Below are 17,760 nucleotides of genomic sequence, written 5' to 3' on the forward strand. Positions count from 1 at the left end.
CGAAGGGAAATCTACTGAACGAATTAAAAACAACGATATTGCGTCGTTGGAAGACGATAATGATAATTCTACAAATTACGCTAAATTTAATAAAGATTTTTTACGCTCTTCGGTTTTACATGATATAGACGAAAATGAGGAAAAAGAATGTGATGATTCTTTGCACTGTATGGATTTCATGAAAACTGAGTTACCAGTAAATCGAGAAATTAATATCGAAAATAAATTCGTAACTAAAATTCAAAGTATAATAAATTCTTCAAATAATTTAAATTTCAATAGTAGCGAGGAAAAAACTACAGATTTTTTTAATATTTCGAATAACGAAAACACTGTAGAAAAGAAAGAAATGTTTCATAAAAGATCAGTAAGTTCTACATTATTGTTCACGTTTTTTCATATTTTCATTAAGTACATATGTTTGATGTTTATATAATAAATTATTATTTCATTTGATAGAACTTATCAAAAAGCAAGGAAACGAAAGAAATCTCTTTGACTGATAATAATTCTATTGGTATGTATATTTATTATGATAAGTTGTTTCAAAAAGTCTTAAAAATCAATATATAATTAGACCTGAAAAATGAATAAAAACAATAAAATTTCTTAGATATTGATCAGTCTACGAAGAATAAATCGAAATTTACCAGTAAAATAACTATAAACTTGCAAAAATCTTACAAAAGACAACGTCAATCTATTACGTTGTTTCAAATAAAATTGTCTAAACGTACACCTAAATTATCTATGAATACGAATAATAAATCGACTAGAACTATTATCCCTCGCAATAACGTAGTATTAGAAAAAAAACAAATTAAACATACGAATATTTCTTCTACGAACGTATCTAACACAAAGAAAACTACAAAGATCCCGAAAGTTCAACAGAATCGAGGTAATCATTTTATTAATATTTCGTTCTCATTTCTAAGTAAATGTATTTTTTGTAAATTTTTTCAAACTCTTCAAAAAAGTATTTTTGTTTTGTCAGCAAAGTTATTTAAATCGCGTGAAATTAATAAAAAAAAACAGATGTTGATACCACAATTAATACTCACACCTGCCAGTCCTGAGAATAGGGATTAGTTATGGATCTATCTTTGGTAGGAAATGCTTTTTTATCATATTCTGTATTACTAAGAACTAGCTTGTAAATCTTTATAAATTATATATATATTTTTCTTTTCTTTTAAATAATTTTTTACAAAGAAAAAATGTCTCAAAACATGTTCATGCAGATGAACCTATTTTGAATAGATATTTATATTAATTGATTTTAATTTCAGTAAAAATTTGCAATTTAGTTGCAAGTTAAAATTAATCATTGTTTTTATTAAAAAAAAATATATAATTATCGAAATAATTGAAATATTCAGAAGATATAAATTATCGTTCCTATAATAAATTAAACAGTGAATTGGTTATATATCCATTATTTAATTACTTATAACTTGTATAAAGTTTATTCTATATTCAAGTATATATGTAAATTTTAATAAACATTTTACAATTTTCATACGACTTTTATATATTGTTTTTGGTAAAGTTGTTATACTAATGGAAGACAGAACCTTTAAGTTATTATTCATATTTTTATCAATAATATGTTATATACATATGAATAAATATGATCGTAAAAGTGAATTATGTTATAAGCATTTTTTTAATTATAGAGAAGTTTAATTCTGTAACTATTATGAATCCAATATGATGAGAAAAATAGTATTTACGCGAATAAAACTGATTTAAATTCATATTTATATGTTACAATGAAACTATGCTTCTTGTTCTATTGATTTTTTTTGGTGTAAATTATATCTACGTTGTAGTTCTTCTTCCATTGCTTCCAGCTGTTCTCTACTTTGTTCTTGAGTCATTTGTTCCATTAATTCGTGATTATAAGTAGAATGTAACATCAAAGCCAATACTCCAGCTCTCGTGGCCATATTTGATCTAATTTGTCTTTCTTGTTCGACGAGTTCATCAATTTTTAACCATTGTCTTACTCTTTCCATATCTATTTCTGCACGACGTAGTTTTTCCCAAACATAATGTTTAACACAACTCTTTTTTGGAGCGCGACAGAATTCACCAGTTGCATCAAATACATTAGTAACCAATGGACATCCGCAAACTTCAGTTTCGCTGATTTTTGGATCTTTACAATGTTCGGGACAAAGTACACGTAATCTTTTACAATAAGTTCTATTTACAGGATTATAAAAATCACAAAACATGACTTGTCCTTCGATACGTGTTTTAAAAATGGAGCCAAATGATGCTTGTGATTCATACTATAAATTAAACAACGATATTAGTAAAACATTATAACATATACAATAGTGATATTTTAGAATATATTTATATTATATAAGAATTACTTTATTAAAACATTTTTCCATATGTTTAATAGCTGTCCTCGAATGTATCTCATGTCCACAAGTAATACAATACATGCTCATTTCAGTATCATCATTATCATCAACCTCTGTTTGTGGATCTATAGATGCATGTTTAGCACGTTCTATTATTCTGTCTAATTCTGCATGTCTTTTATCCAATTCTTGAAGTATTCTTCTAACATCATGTTGCTGTTTCCTAACTGATTCTAAAGCACGTCTGTTATTCTGTTCAGCGATACATGGTGTTAATGACCATTCTTGTATACGTTGTGGCAATACTTGATAAATTCTGTTTGTAGCAAGCTTTAATCCACATTCATCTGAACAATATTTACTACCTGGACGTGATTGTTTTGTACAAGCAGGTCCATAACATTGTCGTGGTACTTCTAAATATTCTATTCTTTCATTACTTGAATCCCTTCTACGCTTTTTATTAAACTTTGAAGCTTTGGTGAAACTTTTTGATGGCTTCAATGGATCACCCAGTACTCTGCAAGTTCTTTGTATACATCTAAGTTTTAATCGTACAGAAGGACCAAATTTTTTTAAATGTCTACAAGCATCACATTTTCCACAATTTTCTGTACGAAGACAACCTGTACATTCTCCACATCGTTTAGATGATTTTTTAACTAATGTTGGATCCCAAGGTGCATCATATTCATATCTATGAGCACGTTCTTTTTCCTTATATTTTTTATGTTTTCGATCTTCTTGATCTGTTTTACGTGGTTTGTATCGTGTAATCAATGTTGGATCTTCCTCTTTACAACGCTATAGAAATATATTTTAGTTATAAAAAGAATCATATATAATATACTCAAAGTTTATCAAGACTTACAATACAGAAAAACTGTTTAATATGTTTAGCATCTTTCTCAGTTATATTTATACAATCACCATGATACCATTCTTCACAAGCATCACAACCACTTAAACAAATAACAATAATTGTAATTATAAAAGTTATACAAAATTTGATAGACATTTTATAATTTTATAACAACTTACATCATAAAACGGGAGCTATCAGAACTTCTGCATATACAATATGCTTGTCCATCTTGCTTTAATAAAGTAGCTATTTTACTTTTTCTTTCTGGCAACATGAACTGCTTTGCAATTTCTTCTTTCTGTTAGATTAACGTGATTGGAATAACATAAATTAACACATGTTAATTATAATAATTACAATTTCTTACATATGTACTTACAGATAAACTATTTTGCCTCTTTTCTCCCATGATTAGTTATTATATACAGTACGAATAAGTAAAGACAATTTTCAGCAAATTCTCAATATTTGCTCTAACAGGATTAACAAAATTATACAAATATATTCTCTTTAACCATTTTTTATTAAAATCTCGTCGATATAAAAAAGACTTATCAAGACTTATATTTTCTTTTATTCACTATGGTTCATGGGCTTTGGCTCGAATCGTATATGATATCATTGACGAATGCGGAAAAAGTAGGAACTAAAAGGACTACCTTCGATTTATTGTCCTTTCTTTCGATTTATCGTATCGATATATATTTTTGTCGATATATATGTAGGTAAGGATATTTAATCAAATAAAATAATCATATTGCACGTTATTAAAAAAAGTATTAAAAAATAATATAAATACATAAAAATAATGACAAATTGGAGTAATATTATTTGATCAAATTCTTTATAGGCGTCATAGTACTTTTGGTTTACTGTGCATGCTCATGTACTGTGCTTATGCAGCAGTTCTATGTGACGGTTTCTCTTGGTTTCTTTAATTGTAATTCCGAAGAGTGAGTTGTTGAAGTTTATGTGATAACTATAAAAGCAAATAAAATATGTCGTTAATGAAAATATTGTTTTACTACACTTTTGGGCCACGTCTTTTTAAAATTTACGAAGTCACGACAACTGGACGACTTATTGATGTAACTATCGTATATATATTTTGTTTACTTGTATATTTTTGGAGGTTATGATCATTTTAATTTGCAGAAATCATATGAACCAAAAGTATTAGAACGATGGAGTGATCGGGTAATAATCTCGGTGAGATTTTAATAAAGAATTTTATGATAATAATTCTTATCAGATTGTGTATGCTCATTCGTACTAAGTTATTCAAATATCAAAAAATTTAATTTGTTATGTGTATACTTATTGTTTTATTGTTAATTTACATTACATTCTTTATAATATTATCTCTTCAGTTATACTTAAATACTAACTATAATAAATATAAAAAGAAATGTTTCTAACATTCCAATTAATTTATATTTTATATAAATTATTATTTTATTTTTTCTTATTTCGTTGCTATAAAATTTAAGTTAAGTATAAGTACTTTTTAATAGAAGTATATATAATATTTTTTGTTTCAAATATGCTATAGATGATTTTTAAACATTAAATACTGATATAAATTTATAATTTGATTTTTCAGTTTAGTGCAGTATGGTCTATAAGTTCTTATGCCTTTATGTCTGCTGCTATATTTATGTATTTGCATAGCTATTCTGTGATGGATATAACATATCATATAAGCAAATTTGCAGCCAGTGCAGGTATAATTTTAATTGCTTCACTAGCAGCACGTGGTTGCTCCAGAGCTAATAATGCAAACTATTCAAAATTCTTAAAAACATTAAGGGATTGTCATACAAATTATAATATAACAACAAAACAAGAGTTATGCAAATATGATTTTGAATTTCGTTCTTGGCCTGTAGAATTTGCAGTTACTACCTTACAAGGGTAATGTATTTTAAAAAGCAAAATGTATATCTATTAATAAGCAATAATAACAATAATGATTTTAATATCATGTATAATATCATGTTTTTTATTAGAGAAAAGAACAGAAAAAAGTTAAGACTAGAAGAAATAAAATCTAATAATGGAATAAGAGTAGCCTTGTCTTGCATTATAGCATATACTTTTGCTATCAAATTAATTTATCCTGGTAGTATTTCTGTTATTAATTGGGCATTACGTAAGTTAAAACTTCATATTAACTGAATATTAATATTATTAATTGATATATTAACTTTTATATTATATTGAACGCTTATATTTTGAATAATTAGATATTTGTATTATAGATTCAATGTTATTGAAAGGTAGAATAGATTTGATAAAACAGGGAGGAGAAAGATTTAAATTGGTAACTTGTGATGGAAATGTAATTGATACAATGTTTATTGATCAGAGGAAAAAGTAATATAAATCTGTTTTCTCTGTAGATACAAAAGTAGAGGTAAAGGTATGGTGATACCATGTAAATATTATTTTTTATAGAACCACTAATGGTGACATACTTGTCATCACATGCGAAGGAAATTGTGGGTTTTATGAAACTGGTATTATATCAACCCCATTAAACAAAGGCTATTCAGTTTTAGGATGGAATCATCCAGGTTTTGGTGGCAGTACTGTAAGTATTCTGCTTGCAAATGAGTGAGCTGGATGAGTATTGTAGTAAATACACTCCGTTGAGAAGAATTGCTATTACTCATATGTTATTTTGTTATTACTAATGTAAAACTTAATGTATTTTACATTAACAATATTTTAGCTCTTTGTACATGTAAAGATAAATATCTTAAAATTAGAATATATTTTATACATAGTTGTAGTAATGGCAAGACTTCTTCTTCGGCCAACCTATTCATATATGACTAACAGTAAGACATCAAACTGACCACAAAGGGTGAACCACATCCAGTACAAGAGGAAAATGCTATTGATTGTATAATGCAATTTGCAAAACATCAATTAATGTTTCCTGAGAGAAAAATAATACTTTATGGATGGAGTATCGGTGGATATACAGCCACTTGGGCTGCTATGAATTATCCATCTATTCATAGCTTGGTAATAATAATTATTATAATTTAAGTAATATTAAACTTATTACAACAATCACTTTTATTATAGATACTAGATGCTACATTTGATGACATACTTCCATTAGCCATTATGACAATGCCTTTATTGAAAGGAATAGTGCAACATGTTATCAGATTACATTTTAATTTAAATATAGCAGAACAATTAAATAGGTATGGTGCTAAGTATTTATTATGTCATAATTTCATATTCATTTATATTACTCATTATTATTATGAATATTATTATTGTAAATAATTAATATATAAATCAAGGTATGATGGGACAGTATTGTTAATAAGAAGAACAAATGATGAAATCGTCTGTAGTCCTGCTAATATTTTATCTGGAAATCGTGGTAACATGTTGCTTACAAAGCTATTATTAAGACGTTATCCATATCTATTCTCAGAAGATTCTGATTCATTAGGTGTTTTAAATAAATTTCTTTCTGCGAATGTTGATACAAGAAGTAAGTCAAATATAAATAATAGCAAAAGACATAATTAATTTCTCAAAATATATAGTTGTATAAAATAAATATTTTTTTTCCAGGATTGATAATAGAGGCACTTGAAATTGACGAAAAACATTGTTTCGAATTAATAACAATTGAGAATCCAGAAAATAATGAGAAAATATCTTACCCTTGTAATCTTGGTCAGGATTGTGATATAAAAACCAAACAACAACTCACGATCTTTTTGGTAATACACACACACAAACACACTAAATATATATATTATATATTATATATATAATACATATATGTATCATCATCATCATCCTTATCATTATCATTATTATTATTATTATTATAAATTGAAAACATCAAAAATAGACCACAACAAAATATTTTATATATATATATATTCTAATTTTTACATTTTATAGGCAAATGTGTATATGAAGGATCAACCATCATCACATTGCACTCCCTTATCTGTAGAGCTTTTCCAACCTGGATGGGATCCGGCGTCAGCAATTTCTATGTAATAAACTCTGTAACTTTATACTTATGCCATAAGAAATTAAAAGTATAATTCTTATCTGATATTATTCAAAACTTTTACAAGATATAACTTATTTAATTTTAAGTTCTAAAAATAAGTATTATTTATTACTGAAGAATATTAATTCTGTTTCTTAAAACTGTTAATCATCCTTGGCTTTATAATGGTTTATGCCAACGATGAGTGAAAGTGTAATTTTTAATTAATTTTGATGAAGAAGGTAACAATTTAAAGATAAAGGTTTAAGCAAGAACATGATCAAATGATATTTCTGACATTTCTCGACATTTTTCGTTGAAAATAAGTTTCGTACAGTGACAATGAAAGAGAAACTCATATTTCCACTATTGAAACTCATATAAAAATCTGAATAATATATGTTTTATTTCCATGAAATAGATGATTATTTGATTGTTTGTAAACTGTGCGTAAATTGATACTCAGATTTTCTAACACATTCCAAACGCAAAGAAACGCGTTTTACCAAGCATATATGAGAAGACCACAGTAATTTATTGAGGTATTTTAATGCGCTTTCGACTGATGAATCTCCGGTAAAAATATGCAAATAAAGACTTCGTCATCCATACTAATTGATCTTAACTATAAGTTTCATAATTATTTAAACAACCTTTCATGAGCAGGAAGTAAAGTAATTTAATATTAAAGCAATAATATTTGTAATGCTTAATCATTACAAAGATCGTAAAGCGCGAGAAACTAAAATAATTATAATTTAAAATTTCAATACTTTGAAATTTTGATATCGAGTCATATCTACGTGTAATATCAACGCATATAAGTATTTAAATAACTTTGACAACTACCGAGTTAGTTTTCTTTTATATTCCGTCGAGTACACATCGAAGCTCTATATTTCTAAAAGCGAATTTATAGATTAATATTATCGATAATTTTACAATTATTTAAACAGATTTTAATTAACAAGGAGTACAACAGATCAATATTTCAACAATAATACATTCCATAATGCATTAAAAAGATCTTAGCTCTCTTTATATAGTAGTATATAGTATATAGTATACAGTAGTATATAGTATATAGTATATAGTATATAGTAGTAATGTAGATTTGAGAATCTGAGACGACGTAACATTCCATCTCCCATTTCATATTGCCACGCATACGCGAATAGAATTTTTACATATTTTATACATTTTTATTATTAAACTCGAGTAATAAATTTTTCGCATTTTTCTTTTTTAAAGTTCAATTAAATTCGAAATTTTATTTTTATAAAATGAAGTTTTATATTAAAGTAATAATTCCGAAACATATAAAATTTGGCAATTGTGAGGACCAATGAAAGTGCACTGAATAAAAATGTACGTAGAACTGAAACGAACATACATTATACATATTATAGTTTAAACGATTATTTGAAATTGTTGATTAAATTTTTGATTAATTATTCTATCTTCTCTCGGGTGGGACCCTTGGAAGGGGCCCTCGGGTGTGGGCCTTAGGCGGGCTGCCGTTTCGGCATTATTTAGATCTCTTTTTCTATTTTTCTTTTCTTCTCGTTTTTTCTTTTCTCTCTTTCTTCTTTTATTTTTTTCTGTTTCAGATTAGATCATCGAGAAACTGATCATCGAAAGATCTATAATCGTGAAATTATATTTTTACAGGGAACTTATTGCATATAAATGTCTTTTTACATATAATTTTGCATATAATTATTTCCTCTACTGTTACTCTTCTTCTGTTTCAGGTTAGATCATCGAGGGATCTATAATCGTAAAATTTGATTTTTACAGAGAATTTTTCAACTTAAATGTCTTTTGTATATAATTATTGTGTTCTGCTTTTATTCTTTTTCTGTTTCAGATTAGGTGATCGAGGGACGGATCATTGTGGGATTTTTACACGGAAGTTAATGGAACCTCTCTGCATATAATTTCTATTATATGCAGGGAGGGTATGTCTCCTTGCTTCCGTACGCGAATGATAGGGAAAACACTCGGCCGACACGCGCGTGGGTATTCGCGAACGCGAGATTAAGTCCTACCGAGGACTACGTTTTGATTTTTGAAATCGAAATATAGACACGACCGGTCGTGTTTCGAGATGTCTGAAGCTGACGGTATGGACGATTGTTCTCGGATTTGTATTAAATTGTAGTGTGGACGGTGGAGCGATCTGTAAGCGGGGTTTTACACATCTCCAGTTTGCTGAGAAGCTCGAAGCTCTCGAAGCGGAAAGGCATCTCGGCTCGCGAATTTTAGAGTAGAATCCCCATTAGCCCGCGGGTCTCCAGATGCAGCAACCTTTAAGCGGTGGGACCTGGGTCGGTAGTACTTGCGATGTATATTTATCTAATTGTATAATCACACAATCAATGCAAGTATTAACGGGCGAATAGCTGCATATTTCAATATATTTTCAAAATCCCTCCAATCTAATGTCGATTAAACATTAAAGTACTTTATATTGCCACTTTAATAAACACTTTCTATTATCAATAATATGTCAACAAGTAAATTAATTAAATATAGTTAAATTCAAAAATAATTTCTTAAAAAATAGTATAGAAATCTTTTCTGTTGCACTTATGCTTATCATCATACTTACATATTTCCTATTTATTCCTATTTACTCTTATTAATTATTATTTATGTTTTGGATGGGATTTTCGGCGGAGCTCCTTTCAATAAGGAAAAATCGAATTCGATTTGGATACTCTGGTTTTGTTTCGATGGAACGATCTTTGTGTTTTTTGCGTTTTATATAGATCCGAATTTTTCAAAAATATCCGAGCATTAATTTATCCACATAAACGAGCAGGCAATTTGCTAGTTCACATAAACAAAACTTACATGACTCATATTTTTCAGTTAATGTAATAATTATTGAATATCATGTACAAATTATTGCTTTCTATATGTTATTGTTATCGAAAATATTTATTAGAAGAAATAGTAATAGTGAAAATGTGAACATTTTTTTACAACATACAAATTTATATAAAATTGATAAAAGTTGCCTACAAAATAATTTGTACAAATTAAGACACATGTATACACATTTTTTCAAAATTAAAGTTAATTCATTTGTAAAAAAAATTATATAAAATTACAGAAAATTACATTTAAGATAAAGAGTTTCTGGGTATAAACTACTTTATTAACTAGCTCATTGTAAATATGGGCAAATATATGACGAAATTTTCATTAAACGTATATTCCACAATAATTATGTTGTTTGAATACAATTTAATACAAATCCGAGAGCAACCTTTGCATCTTGGAAAGGATCTATTACTTTTGCGTGGCTAATTATTACTGGTTTTTCTAAAAACAGCTTTAATGTATCCCTTGTTTGTTGCAAAAAGTACTCTTTTTGGCTGATTTTCTCCAATGCTTTAAAACAACCTTCTAAATTCCAATCAATTTTTCCAGTAGTTTTATCTTCACTCTAAAACGATATTTATAGACATACAATTAAATTTATTGAACTTGAAATATACAATTAAAGTACTTACCTTTATTAAACCTAAGTTTACAAGTAAAGAATTGTTCAAAATTGTAATTTGATTATATTTCACAGCAAATGCAAAAAGCTCTGCATATAGAATATCTGTAAGAGTTTCTGCTTTTATTCTTACATCAAAAAATCCACTTCCACACAGAGCAGAAACATTCATAATCATTTTTATAAATTCCTCAGTGAACTTGAATTCTGATTGTGTATCATTATCTTTTACTAAATCCTAAAATATATAACAATTATAAAAATTGAAACTTCGGAAATTATATTATATTATAAAGAATAAAAGAATAACGAACCTTTACATACTCAACAAAAGGCTGTGCATTCTCATATTGCAATAATAATAATTTTTCTTCTGTTGGAGATTTTAAGAAATCGGTTACAGTTACTTTCTTTTCAATTTTTTTTATTATTATAGCACCATTGTCATTTGTATAATCTTCATTCACGTCCTCATCCTCATCTTCATCTTCCTCCTCATCTTCATCCTCATCTTCGTTTTCATCCTCATCCTCTTCCTCATCCTCACCTTCTTCTTCATCTTCATCACTTTCATCTTCACTTAATGTACCTAACGAATCAATACGTTCGAAATTTGTAAGACATTTACGCAAAATAGCGCGACCATCTGTTCCAAATGAATTGCCATCTAAATGTAAACTAGTCAGTTGTTTTTTATCAGCCATTGCTTGAGCAATTGGAGCAGCTGCCCTTGTATGGATTTCATTAAAACTTAAGTTTAACTCCATAAGGGAAGGATGATTCCCTTTAATTCCCAAAGCTGCTGCTAATATTAAACTACCTTCTGTTTTTAACAAACAATCTCCAAGATTAAGATGTTCAAGAGCATGAAAGTTTGGTAAAATATTGGCAAGAGCTTGAGCTCCTTGAGGTCCTACTGTATTATCATTAAGATTTAGGACACGTAATTTTGGATTAGCAGATAAACCTTTAGCAAGTGCTATAATCCCTGGATGAGTTATACTATTTTGAGGCATTGCAACCTCCTCTAAAGTAGTTAATTTTTTAAAAACAGATGCCAAAGCTTCGGCACCTTCATTTTCCAATCGATTTCTTCCAACATCAAATACTTTCAATGCTAATTGTGTTCCTGTAATAATATTTAAAATTTTGTAAATAATCAAAAATGCGAGTTAGTACTTACATGAAAAAGTTAGCACTTACCATCACGTGAACTATTCTGACAACAGTCCAATAAAGCTTTAGCTAACATTTTACCTCCAAATATACCAAGTCCATTGTTATTTAAATGTAATTCACGAAGGGAATAACATGTACTTGAAGTTAAAAAATCTGCTAATCCTTTAATACCAATTGGACCAAAAGCATTATCACTCAACTCTAACTCGGTAAGTTGTGCACCAGCCGTAGACAAAGAAGCGCCAAGGTATTCCAACGCTTTAGGAATTTCTTCTTTAGAACGACTAGTAAACATATCCTTCCAAAGAGCTCTTTTCAAAGCAGCTCCATTTTTCTTTAAAGCTTCAGCTATAGCTTTTGCCGCAAGAGGCCCTAATGTGTTCCCTTCTAAATTGAAGAATTCTAAATGTGGACATTCTTCTATCGCTTTAACCACTTCTATTGCTAATGAAGAAAAATAAAATAAAATATCAATGATTTTTATAAAAAGGTCTATTTACAATATCTTAACTCGATATTTCCTTAATAATATTTCTTTAATATTAGGTTAAGATATTATAAATACTCGCAATATCTTAACCTCTAAATTATTTTCTACGAAATAAAAATATATAATACCATCTTTTTCAGAATCAAGTTTGAGAAATTTTCCTGCAAAAGAAACACCAGTTTTTTCAGTATTATCCTTTAAAACATCTTTTAATTCGCTTAAGTTGAACGAAGACATGTTTTTTCTCAATGTTGAAAACAATCCAAACTTCGTTTTTCGTTCACGATATACTTTTTCAGTTACACCACTGCTATAAAATAAAGAATATATGTTATTGATAAAAATACTATTAATAAATCGTAACGTTTTTATATGCTTATTATTTGTTATCGATTCATACACGTATAGTTTATACGCGCCAATAAAATATATGCGCGCGGGAACGTACCATCAATAATTGAACAAACATTTTTGAAAGAATCAAAGGTTACCACTAATGACAACGTATCTATTACTAAGAAATAAACAATTTTCAAAAATTTTTTTTATGTATATCTATGTAATAAAAAAAATCTAAAAACATTTGGTATCACTTTTGTAACACGTTGTTCATATTTATAGAATTTCGAACGAAATGTATACAAACAGTATCACCAACTAATGAGAGGATTATTGCGATGTCAATTAAGGATCAAGGATTGATTCAGAGTAGAGAGCATTTATATTTTACATTTTTATTTATAAGTATTTGATATAATTTATAACAGTTTACGATACAAATGAATAAATTAGATAGGAAAAAATGATAGATTGGCAATTTCAATGTAATGTAACTATATAATTTACATTATCTTCTTGTAGCGTTTAAGGCCTTTGCAGACGAATCGACATAAAACGTAATACGTTAGTCATAAAGAAATTCACTAATCAGAAACGATTCTGACAAGAAAGTAGGGGAGAATACTTGACTCTGATTAGTGAATTTTCTTACGGTTTAAGTCGATATGTGCTGAAGATCTTTAATGTTATATACATATGATATTATGAAAGAGGCCAAGAAGAAAATATGGATAGCGCAAATCTATATAATGCATGTTCATTGGTATACGCCCGCAATAGTTGTTCAGTTTCAGAATCGTAAGTTGCATAGTCCGCTGGTCCGCACTGGTCCGCGCTATTCTATACTTCCGTACCTGTATATCGTGTTTCGCTTGTAACGTATTCTACAGCGACGACGACGACGACGACGAAGACGACGACGACGACGACGACGAAGACGACGACGACGACGACGACGACAAGGACGACAACGACAACGACGACAACGACGACGACGACGAAGAAGACGAAAGTAGCAATCGACAAATAAAAGGAATTGTTTATAAAACAGATATTTCGAAGAAAGAGATATCTGCAGTGTGAAGGCGAAATAACGTGGGAGACGCTTGGAGCTACGTCCGTTTGATTTGAAGTTGACGGAACTTATGTGCGTATATGTCGTTTTGCGTCTTGAACAATGCGAAACTGGTGGTTGTTTTGAGTTTAAACTTTTTCCCCAAATAGAGAATGGTTGCAGAGTGTCGTGTACATCGTTAACAATCGGCTACATAGCCGTACTCAGGATAAGTGTTGAATAGAAATCGTCATTGCTATAGTTAGGGAAATATACGGGACAATGTACAAATGCGCTTAGTCGTTCGAGCTCGTGACCGCGGAATGCAACGAGCTATGTGGAAATGCGATTACCCGCTCTTTTGCATAGAGGACTACGGGTGTTGTGTTTCATCGGGTTGCATCCAGGTATTTTAGGAAGGATCGACCTTGCCCTGTCGAATTCTATTTTATTTGATCCTCGGCGTGCTCCTCAAATCTATCGATAAAAGTCGCTCGCGACTTTTATGCCTAGGAGGAGCATCGTCCTCTCCTTGTTATTCTGCAACCTTCACCGCCCTGACGTGATTTACCCGGTTTGCCCGCCACACGACGGGTTATGTTTCCCACTTTTATAGGGATCCTAGGTGAGTTCTAGAAAACTTAACTGACTTGATTATCGTGAGACTACTTTTTATACATATACGTATATATATCTATAATATTCGTTAACGGACAAGTTGTCGTTTTTATGAACTTCTTATACCTTGATTAAAGGTATAATATTAATTTATACATTATACAATTTATCAGTAAGCAATTAATCGGTTGTATTATATTTATATTATGTTTTAATAGCACAGTATATATATATTTTTTGAAAATTTAATCATCATTTTAATAACTTTTAATATCGTTCTTAATGTTATCTATATTCTGTATTTTTGGATTCAATCTTAAAGAATAGATATCTTCATTTAGTGCCTTGATTTATATCATATATCATATATCATATAAAGAATAAGATGATTTCTGATGTCATTTGACTAATTATCTTTAGAAGGGATATATAGACAGTTTGTATCTTATTTTCTTATAGACAATGATTGCGATAATTTGTTTGAAAGTTTACTCTAAACACTTCATGATTTAGTTTTTCACTCTTCAATTTATTATTTTAAAAAATAATAAATTTCTTTTACTTTACAAGTAATTTTATTACTTCTTAGTTGATAAAAAGGAAATATTTGTTTTATTGCTACTGTTTTTTCCTTTATGAAATTCTATTAAATATTTAAGAAGGAGTGTTCAATCGTTCTCATTAATAATATAGCTGGATTGTATCTATATATGTATATATATATGTATGTATGCGTATATATATATATATATATATATGTACAACTCTATAATTTTATAAACTTTATTTGTTATACTTCATAAAATATTATAGCAAAATTGAAGACATTTAATAACTCTCCAGTTCAATTTGTTAATAAAAATTTATTTGTATATTACTGAAACAAAATCAATTTTAATTGATATCAGTTATAAGAATTATATTTTGAAATAATTAATTTGTTATATTTGGTATGTATTAATGAAAGCACTTCTACTTTCTACTTTTCGATGAAACGATTTAAGAACATTTTTAACTGAGGAACATTCATTTCTTACCTTATTTTTTTTAGACATACAATCGTGGTGGGAGGTGCCAAGTATAGCACACTTCTGCTCATTATTTAGGGCTGCCTTCAATCTTCTGGACTTTGACATTGAGGTATCTAATTACATGTTACTTCCTAATGATAGACATTAAATACATCAGTTATAAGTAATGCTGAAGCTTTTAGAAATTAGTAAATATTCTTATGTTTCAGTCTTTTAAAATAATTCTTTCTATACTAAATATTGCTTAATATGATCATTTTACAAATGAACATTTTATGTATATGCTTGTATGTATTTATTGTTGTATATATTTTAGGATTTAGAAGAAGCATTGTTAACGGATGGAGGTACAGAAGGTCGTTTAGTGCAAGAATTAATAGTAAAATTGTTAGAAGGCTGTTTACCTAATGATACTCGCAATGACATCTCTACTTTTAATTATCAAATGTTTCTTCGTAGACTTTTTCGGAAAAAATGTCAGGTAAATATAATTTTTGTGCTATCTTTAAACTTTAATTAATATTAACTCAGTTCATTTAACAATGTTGTTGATTGAGATATCGTTTATTTATATATTTATACACCTTGCTTTCTATCTTATTTTTCAAGTAATATTTCAATATATTTTCTTCTATATGCCTATAGGAATATAAATGTGAAAATCCATTTAATACCGATGTAGACTTTGAATTATTGCCACTTCGTCAAAAAGTAGAAATATTACGTGCCCTTTGTGACTTCAGACTAGACGCGGAAGACGTAGTATGTATTCATTCGTTTATATATTAATTTATTATAGGAATAATTAATATAGATTTTGCTATTAACTTTGAGATTCTATTTCAATCGTTAAAACTATCTTTCAATTAAATAAATTTTAATGTCTTACGATTGAAATGTTATTTATTAACAGGAGCAATCTTTAAGTAATCTGGACTCAGATAGTCTGCGAGTTGAACCATTGGGTCATGATCGTAAGAATTCTGCTTACTGGTACTTCTACGGCACTCGATTGTACAGGGAGGATTACATTGATACTTCTGTTAGTACCACATTCAAACAGAGCACTAAATCAAGAGAAAAAAAACGTAAAAAACGAAGGAACAGAGTGGCGAAAAAGGAAGAGGAAGAGGAGGAGAAGGAGGAAAATAATCTAATATATAAAACTAATAAAGAAAGAGAAAGTGTGTGGCAGGTAGTTTGTTTTACTCAGCAAGATTGGAGTCGTTTAGTTGAAAAATTTCGTGATTCAGTAAGTATAATATATTTGTATAATAAAAATTCATTTTTAAATTAATTTATAATTAATTGTTTATTACGTTTTTTTAGGAATACGATACTGAACGTAAACTTTATCGTACCCTATCAGAAGATTTTATGCCTGAAATACCAAAACTTTTTGATTTAAAAGAGAAACAGCAAAGGCGTAAACTTCTACAACGTAGTAACTCAAGAGTTCTTCGAAGTCACGAACCTGCTACACAAATGGAAACAGTCATGGTTAGATCAAAGATTAAGACAAAAAATAGCAAAGGAGCAAAGAGAAGTACTCAGAGTACCAAGAATGTTTATGTTAAAGATAAAAATTCTTCACCATTAAGTGTCCCACCTATACAAAAAAAAGGTCGACAGACTAATAATTCATTAGCATCTGCAGTTGGCCAAATTGTTATCCATACTAGAGATGAAGTGGAAAATTTGGAAAAGAAGAAAGGGATTAGTAGTCATGGTGATAATTATGTTACTTCTAATTATGGTTATAAATATGGATATTCATTTGGAATCGAAGAAGAGGAACGTCGTGTAGGTATGCATAAAGTACTTGAAAGTTTAAAAGACCATGTTGATGTCTGGCCTTTCATTGATCCTGTGGATGAAGAGTATGCTCCTAGGTAAGCAAGGATATATAAATTATATATTTATCATTTTGAATGGGCAAATATTTACAACAAAAAAAAAAAAGAAAGAAAGAAGAAAAAAAATAGTATAATACAACACAATATTATAGCATATTGTATCGATACAGGTATTACAGTGTGGTACGAAGACCAATGGATCTTAGTACAATGGAAGAAAAATTGGAAGGTGGATCTTATAAAAGTATAAGTCAGTTCAAACGTGATTTTCGTCTTATTGTAGACAACTGCAGACAATATAACGGTTCCGACAATGGTTAGTATTTATATTTAATGAATTAAAATAATATAATGAAAGCATATATTATTAATCGGTATCTTTTTTTTTTTTTTT

At 28.8% G+C, this 17,760-nt stretch overlaps 5 protein-coding genes across 11 annotated transcripts in view; 3 read left to right on the plus strand and 2 right to left on the minus strand.

Moving 5' to 3' along the window:
* Window positions 1-1,429, plus strand: part of LOC122630384 (metabotropic glutamate receptor-like protein R) — a 2,522-nt gene extending 1,093 nt beyond the window's left edge. The window contains exons 1-5 of one of the 3 annotated variants that reach the window (XM_043814840.1): window positions 1-367; window positions 460-517; window positions 614-901; window positions 998-1,109; window positions 1,293-1,429. The exon at window positions 1-367 is cut by the window's left edge and continues 1,092 nt beyond it. In XM_043814840.1, the coding sequence (XP_043670775.1) occupies window positions 1-367; window positions 460-517; window positions 614-901; window positions 998-1,092 (808 nt within the window). In that variant the 3' untranslated portion in view covers window positions 1,093-1,109; window positions 1,293-1,429. Of the gene's footprint in view, window positions 368-459; window positions 518-613; window positions 1,140-1,292 lie in introns of those variants that run through there. The other 2 variants (XM_043814838.1, XM_043814839.1) reach the window with 2 other exon arrangements.
* LOC122630378 (CXXC-type zinc finger protein 1) lies at window positions 1,158-3,832 on the minus strand. The gene is made up of 5 exons (XM_043814826.1): window positions 3,626-3,832; window positions 3,423-3,544; window positions 3,253-3,343; window positions 2,388-3,185; window positions 1,158-2,300 (listed from the first exon to the last, which is right to left on the minus strand). The coding sequence occupies exons 1-5, from the start codon at window positions 3,653-3,655 to the stop codon at window positions 1,782-1,784; spliced, it is 1,560 nt and encodes a 519-aa protein (XP_043670761.1). The 5' UTR covers window positions 3,656-3,832; the 3' UTR covers window positions 1,158-1,781.
* Window positions 3,833-3,838: 6 nt separating this feature from the next.
* On the plus strand, window positions 3,839-7,348 carry LOC122630377 (phosphatidylserine lipase ABHD16A). The gene is made up of 12 exons (XM_043814824.1): window positions 3,839-3,971; window positions 4,097-4,334; window positions 4,402-4,455; window positions 4,850-5,160; window positions 5,256-5,398; window positions 5,508-5,622; window positions 5,704-5,839; window positions 6,115-6,279; window positions 6,343-6,467; window positions 6,570-6,766; window positions 6,850-7,001; window positions 7,189-7,348. Exons 2-12 carry the CDS (start codon window positions 4,245-4,247, stop codon window positions 7,288-7,290), a joined length of 1,590 nt encoding a protein of 529 aa, XP_043670759.1. The 5' UTR covers window positions 3,839-3,971; window positions 4,097-4,244; the 3' UTR covers window positions 7,291-7,348.
* A 3,081-nt stretch (window positions 7,349-10,429) lies between these two features.
* On the minus strand, window positions 10,430-13,108 carry LOC122630794 (ran GTPase-activating protein 1). 3 transcript variants are annotated; one of them, XM_043815705.1, is made up of 6 exons: window positions 12,917-13,108; window positions 12,597-12,775; window positions 12,003-12,422; window positions 11,114-11,928; window positions 10,810-11,037; window positions 10,430-10,742 (listed from the first exon to the last, which is right to left on the minus strand). In XM_043815705.1, the coding sequence occupies exons 2-6, from the start codon at window positions 12,703-12,705 to the stop codon at window positions 10,521-10,523; spliced, it is 1,794 nt and encodes a 597-aa protein (XP_043671640.1). In that variant the 5' UTR covers window positions 12,706-12,775; window positions 12,917-13,108; the 3' UTR covers window positions 10,430-10,520. The 3 variants fall into 3 exon arrangements, with proteins under 3 accessions (XP_043671640.1, XP_043671639.1, XP_043671641.1); XM_043815704.1 differs by having other exon boundaries at window positions 12,597-12,778; XM_043815706.1 differs by lacking the exon at window positions 12,917-13,108 and adding an exon at window positions 12,869-12,883 and having other exon boundaries at window positions 12,597-12,778.
* A 726-nt stretch (window positions 13,109-13,834) lies between these two features.
* The window catches only part of LOC122630793 (bromodomain-containing protein DDB_G0280777-like), a 10,698-nt gene continuing 6,772 nt past the window's right edge, over window positions 13,835-17,760 (plus strand). For all 3 annotated transcript variants that reach the window (XM_043815702.1, XM_043815701.1, XM_043815703.1), the window contains exons 1-7: window positions 13,835-14,486; window positions 15,531-15,619; window positions 15,827-15,991; window positions 16,156-16,272; window positions 16,424-16,762; window positions 16,840-17,402; window positions 17,537-17,682. In XM_043815702.1, the coding sequence (XP_043671637.1) occupies window positions 14,459-14,486; window positions 15,531-15,619; window positions 15,827-15,991; window positions 16,156-16,272; window positions 16,424-16,762; window positions 16,840-17,402; window positions 17,537-17,682 (1,447 nt within the window). In that variant the 5' untranslated portion in view covers window positions 13,835-14,458. The remainder of the gene's footprint in view (window positions 14,487-15,530; window positions 15,620-15,826; window positions 15,992-16,155; window positions 16,273-16,423; window positions 16,763-16,839; window positions 17,403-17,536; window positions 17,683-17,760) is intronic.

The sequence above is a fragment of the Vespula pensylvanica genome, chromosome 7 (assembly GCF_014466175.1).
Source record: "Vespula pensylvanica isolate Volc-1 chromosome 7, ASM1446617v1, whole genome shotgun sequence".
In the NCBI taxonomy this organism is placed as follows: domain Eukaryota; kingdom Metazoa; phylum Arthropoda; class Insecta; order Hymenoptera; family Vespidae; genus Vespula; species Vespula pensylvanica.